Here is a 6,451-nt window from a genome sequence, read left to right on the forward strand (position 1 = left end):
TAAAAAGGATGCAAGTTTTGCAAACCGTTGGAACAGTCTATGTCAATATATATATATATATATATATATATATAGTAAGGACTGAATTTGTGATTTTTACTAAACCAGATCGGTTATGTAATTTTGTCCATTATTTAATAAGCTGGTAAATATTTCTTAATTGATGTGGCTTTTTAGAGTCAATAAATACATTTAATAAGTTATTAAAGTATTTAAGTTTGAGTATATAATTCAAAAGAATGTTAAGACGGAATACCTATTTGTCTATATCTTCAAGCCTATATAAAAACTTGTTTTTTTTTTCTACAAATAGATGTCATAATCGCACTTGTACAGATATTATTTCAAACAACACGAAAGCTAAACCACAAGCAACATAGCTAGTGTACAACAATTAAATACGAAAATTGCTCCAACATGAAAGGAATTAAGAAGCACCAATATTGTCATAAATGTAAGAATCATGAGAGACCATCAAAGCAAATCTCAAGTCCATTTCCACCTATCTCAGCAATCAAACATTGGAATCCACATTCCTCAAGCTCCTCAATTACCTTGTCGATAACCGTTGAAGACAATACTATTGACAATAGTTAAAGGCAACATCTCATTATTCACATGACTGAATATGATAAGCTATATATATATATATATATATATATATATATATATATATATATATATATATATATATATATATATATATATATATATGGATATTTCTTTTTTGAATTAATACATAAAGAAAAAAAAATTCTCCATTAAATCTTAAACTTTTTGTAAACTTTCTATGGCTAAATTTTAGAGTAGATTACACGAATCGTCCCTATGGTTTACGGTAATTTGCGAGTTTGGTTCCTAACTTATTTTTTTTAACTCGGAAGATCCCTACTGTTTGTTTTTGTTACGTACTTGGTCCCTGTATTATCTAAAAAGAATATTTTACCCTTAATTTTTTAATTTATTTAAATAAACACACCCTCAATCTCACACCCCTCACCTTACCTTACCTACCCCAACATTTTTCTCTATTTAAATAATAATCTTTTTAGGTAAGACAGGAACCAAACGTGTAACGAAAACAAACAGTAGGGTCCAAGCGAGTAACAAAAAAAAATAGTAGGGACCTCCCGAGTTAAAAAAATAAATTAGAGACCAAACACGTAAATTACCCAAACCATAGGGACCATTCGTGTAATTTACTCTAATTTTTATGATGTTGATTTGAAGAGTATTCACGTCTTTTACACAAATAATCGAGAGCAAGTCAATGTCTCCTTATTTGGTAGGACAAAAAATTACAATTTTTGTCTCGTTATCATCACTCCAATTACGTTCTACTTTTTGCAGTGGGACAAAATACTACAGAATCAGTCTCAATCTCAGTCCAGTATATGTCAAACACACTACACCCTGGCCTACCATTTTTTTAAGACAAAAGATATATTTTGAAAAAAAAAAAAAAAAAAACGAATAGTGTGATGAAAATATTGAAAAGGATACGTGAGGGTAAAAGAGTAAGAACACATCCACCACCACCGGCTCCGGTCAACTTAGAAGTCAACTTATAATTCAATGTTGCCCGTAACACTGTTTCGATAGAAGCATGACTGACACCCATGCATTGAAGCAAACCTTGATTCATTTGCATTAATTCTTCTACTTTTTGTTCTTTTTGAAGATGATCATCGGAAGATGATTGGAGTATTGAAGTGAATTCATTGCTGATGAAGTCAACAGCAGTAAATACAGATGTCATTGCATCAGGATGCCTGTTTTTACGTTCGTTGACTCCTGCCACTAATGCTTTTGTGTTTCTACCAACTTTTGTGTTGGTGATTAGCATTTTAAGGATCATGTTGGATTTTATTCGGGTTAAGTCACCGGATTTGAACTTTATTAGATTTCCTGTGATCAATTAATTTAGACATGTAGTTTTAGTAACATGTAAATAAGCCAAATGTGGTATAATACTATATAGGTATAAGACGTAATTACGTAAAAGATGCTATATTTTGGATTTTTTTTTTTCCGGATTAAACCTCAACTTTATTTTTTTTTAAAGGGTTGATTTTATAAAAGACATTGTATTTTGTGTTTTTTACTTTTCCGGTTTAAACCTCATGTTTATTTTTTTGTCTGAAAAAGAGTTTGTATTTTTTTATTTTTTCCGATCCGGCCCTTTTAATCATTTTTTTCCCAAAATTTGTAAAAGACCTTTTGTGTTTTTTTCGTTTTAAACCTCATCTTTATTTGTTTCATGAAAAAGACCTTATGTTTTTTCATTTTTTCCGAAAAAAACCTCACCTTCTAAATGTTTCCAAATAAATCCTCAACTTTTTTAGTCTTTCTGGAGAAGGAAAAAAAAAAAAAAAAAAAAACTCGCATTTTAAAACATTTTTTGGAGAAAAATGGCTAAAAGGGCAAAATCGGAAAAAATGAAAAAAGATGCAAGGTCTTTTTCATGAAAAAAATAAAGTTGAGGTTTGATCTGGAAAAAAAAAACACAAAATATAAGATTTTTTATGAGATTAACCCAAAAAAATTGTAAAGTATGAGGGTTTTTTTGAGAAAAACTAAAAAAGTTGAGGTTTTATTTGGAAGCATTTAGAAGGTTAAGGGTTTTTTTAGGAAAAAAAAAAATACAAAGTTGAGGGCTTTTTCGCAAAAAATGAAAAAGTACAAGGTATTTTTCAGTTTTCACACAAAAAATAAAATTGAGGTTTAATCCGAAAAAACACAAACACACACAATATAAGGTTTTTTATGAGATTAATCCTTTTTTAAAAGCCCTTAAATTCTTTCCATTTTTTTCAATTTAGCCATTTTAGCATATTTCTTGGTTTTACACAAAAATGTAAGCGATTTTTAGAAAATAAATAAAGTTTAGTTTAATCCAAAAAAAATGAAAAATGTAAGGCTTTTTTAGGAAAAAAAAAAAAAACGAATATACAGGGTCATTTATGTAACTAACCCTAGATACCAAAAAAAAAAACATATATTAGAATATAAATAAAGACCAAGATTAAGATTAACCCAAGATCTCACTGATTCTCATCTCCAATATATAGGGTCATTTATGTGTTGTTATTTCTTTATAAGATGGAGTTTTGGTTTTATTTTAGGGTTTTGTTGGAAGAAGATGAAGAAGACAAGGGCAAAGTGGTAATTATCAGACATACCGAATGTGCTGACTGTATTGTCTATACCAGAAGGCTTCCCATGAATAATCTTTTCACCTTCAAAAGCCCATTTGTTGACTAACTGCTGCTCTTTTTCTCCAAAAGCAGCCCAACCATGTTGACCAAAGTCAACTTTTACCGAATCTGATAAACCAAGAAAGGCTCCACAGAGTGAGACACAGAATGCTGCAGAGGATCCTAACCCTGATCCCAAAGGAAGCTCAGAAGACACACTCACTGTTGCTGCTTTATTCCTGAATCAAGAATTAACAGATTAGCAAAAGCTTCTGTAGTTTATTTCTTTTTGTTCCCATTAAGTGCTGAATGATCAGCTATCTGAATATTATATGAGTAGATGACTATTGTACCCTTCTTCCAAAAATGATTTTGAATAACAAATGATGGTTACTAGAGATTACAAAGGAAAGCATACCCGTGAATAGAGGTGTATAACCAGAGAAAAGCAATAACTCCAGAAGCAATTCCAATTTTTGTTTCTGGAATTTCATGTTCTTCCACTAGTGTTGCAATGAGTTTGATTGTCTCTGGGGAACATGTTGTGGGTGAAGATGCGATTGTATTGGTTGAATCGGGTAATACCTCTTTGATTCTTCCAATGGGCCATGAAAAATTTAAGCCCACATCCATGAGGTGGAGTGTGAGGGTATTATCGTCATTATCTGTTCAAAGAAAAATGAGGAACATGTAATAATATGTTACCAAGGACATATGTTACTTGAATCTTTACTAGATTTGAACTACCTTATAGTCTTTTTCTAACAGTTACAAAATTATCAATGAAATTTAGATTTCAAATATTATTGGGTTGTTGCTATCTTAAAGGGAGTTTACAAGGTCGGTTTGATATTTACAAGGTTGTTTAATGATATTTCCAATGAGATCTCTCTTTCAAGCATGGTATCTATTTCATAGTGTCATTTAATGTTTTTATGACTCTTATGTATGAATCAAATTTTCAGAGGAAAAGAATATAAAATATTGAAGATCTTGATAAGTAAATCAACTGCGTATTTAGTATGTAATTATTTCTTGTCCTTGTTGGAATCTCAAATTAGTCAGAAATGTTTAAGCTACCATGAAAATCACTCATCTTCATGAAGCAGTATGTTTATATTCAAGTGACTTATAAAGGAGCTGGTGAAAAAGGGTATCAAGGAGAAACTTAAACATTGGGATTTGGGTCTCCAACTGCATCAAATCACCAAGATTCTTTTAAGATCTCACCAATATTATCACAGAATTGATCAAGCAAATGAAAAATGATCTCTCTTGTATATCAGAAGCTTTAATATTCCACAAGCTTCTCTAAGATGAATGATAAACTCCTAGGGAATACTTCCAAAACTCATATGATGGCTTGATGAAGCCGAGTCAAACATGGCCAACTTATTGGAGCTTACTTAGGACTTCGCCATGTTATTCAATTCCCCAGAATGAATATTAATGGGTGGAGACATTTCATCAAACACCTGGTTCGCACTTAATCACTCTATGGTTAGGCCGTTACAGTTGGCTAGTTGAGTACTTGTGTTAGCAAAGTCGTCAAGAAATGCATCTCTATGTGATTGAGATTACGAATAATCAATCAACTTCATCATCATTTTCAAATTGAAAGAATTTACTTACACTTAACCAGAATTAACCTACACTTAAAATTGGAATTCCTAAATAGAACTAAAGTAGCACTTCAACGAACAAATACGAAAAGTTAAGTGGCGAGTAAATTACCAGAAGGTGAATGGAAGCGAAGAGTGACGGATGTGTAGAGGCCAATGGAGGCGGCGACGGCTGCGGATCCATGAACAACGGCATGTTCTCCGGCGAGTATGATCTTTCCAGGAGCTCTAGCTCTCACCTCCATGGTCATGAATAGAATTGGGTGCGATTGATTTTCTTTCACCACTTTATTGATGGTGAATCAGTGAGTACTTTATAGAGATTATCGGGGATTTGTCCTGTATGGGAAGATAGCAGTTGATCGTGGAAATGTGTTTTCCAGTTTATGTAGACGAAAACGTTAAACGCATGGTCAAAATAGGCCTTCTCAACGTGATGGACTGCTGAGTGCCGAGTAGGTATGTTTTTTTATTTATTTAACCATGTTTTCGTAGAAAAGTTTTTTTTGTTTTTTTTTTTTTTTCTCTTCTCCATAAATCCTATCATTAACAAATATTAGAATAACCAAAAACCGGGAATTGGAACCGGTTGAAGGTCCAAACCATATCATAAACCGGTTTTGGTTCTGGTTTTCGTTCAAACATTGGGTTTCTTCATATTCAACAAAATTAGCTGGTAGCGGGTAGATTATAGCTTATAGTGTTTTGTTAAGGTTATATGAAATAGCATTTGAATTTGAAACGTTTTGTTTAAACTAAACGTTATAAGCTTGTAGTGTCAAACAAAGTTTTCTGTTCAAAACTGAGCGTTTTGTCAAAACACTAGAAACTAGAAGCTTTCAAACGTTCTGTGTCGAACGCGCCCAAAGTGATTTTCCATATATTTATTCTGTAAAGTTTTAGCCATTTTACACTCAAAATCAGTTTTTGTCTTCTCAAGAAGAAATAAAGAGGACTATTCCATCTTTCAAATGGCACCGACCTCGTGTTTACAAGATTTTTCTTTGATATTATACGATTTTATAATACAACAATTATCGGATTTCAACAAGAATGACATTTCTGATTTGTAAATAAGAAATAAAATATACTCTTATATCTTTCAAATAGACTATGATTTCTTATTGTTAATATATCTCATATCGGTACAACACTGTCTTATAAATGGTTATATATATATATATATATATATATATATATATATATATATATATATATATATATATATTGAAATTTTCTTTCTCTCCACATGGACTCTTTTAGGGATTAATATGGGGTTCCACATATATTTACATGGTGTGAGAATCGTATTTCTCACCCCTATTGTTTAGCACATCTCTATTTATTCTCATTGAGCCTCCGGCTCTGAGAGAGAGTGTTAGTGCACCTCTGTTGCTTAGCACATCCCTGTTTATCCTCAATGAGCCTTCGACTTTGAGAAGGAGTTTTAGTGTATCACACATCGGTATGATATGGTCTTATAAGTGATTATATATGTTTTGAAGAGTTAATATGAGACTCCACATACATCTACCAGATTTCAATAATGACATTTTCTAGTCTATTGTTCAAGCAGCCTTTTTAACTATTTTATAATCAAAATCAGTTCATATCTTCTAAATAACAAATAAT

At 31.7% G+C, this 6,451-nt stretch overlaps 1 protein-coding gene across 1 annotated transcript; it reads right to left on the reverse strand.

The window, feature by feature from the left end:
* Nucleotides 1–242: 242 nt before the first annotated feature.
* Nucleotides 243–5,254, reverse strand: LOC145043531 (mevalonate kinase-like). Its single transcript, XM_078992218.1, has 5 exons — nucleotides 4,932–5,254; nucleotides 3,616–3,862; nucleotides 3,183–3,436; nucleotides 1,504–1,908; nucleotides 243–580 (listed from the first exon to the last, which is right to left on the reverse strand). Exons 1-5 carry the CDS (start codon nucleotides 5,068–5,070, stop codon nucleotides 462–464), a joined length of 1,164 nt encoding a protein of 387 aa, XP_078848344.1. The 5' UTR covers nucleotides 5,071–5,254; the 3' UTR covers nucleotides 243–461.
* Between the last annotated feature and the right edge of the window lie 1,197 nt (nucleotides 5,255–6,451).

This window comes from Lactuca saligna, chromosome 4, assembly GCF_052625555.1.
Source record: "Lactuca saligna cultivar CGN05327 chromosome 4, ASM5262555v1, whole genome shotgun sequence".
Lineage (NCBI taxonomy): Eukaryota > Viridiplantae > Streptophyta > Magnoliopsida > Asterales > Asteraceae > Lactuca > Lactuca saligna.

What these genes read in the sequence shown, in the direction of transcription:
- LOC145043531 (XM_078992218.1), bottom strand. Translation starts at nt 5,070, where the DNA reads ATGACCATGGAGGTGAGAGCTAGAGCTCCTGGAAAGATCATACTCGCC. An exon ending in TCGCTTCCATTCACCTTCTG is followed by an intron (nt 3,863 to 4,931) that starts GTAATTTACTCG and finishes TTCTTTGAACAG; the next exon opens with ATAATGACGATAATACCCTC. An exon ending in CAATACAGTCAGCACATTCG is followed by an intron (nt 1,909 to 3,182) that starts GTATGTCTGATA and finishes AATTGATCACAG; the next exon opens with GAAATCTAATAAAGTTCAAA.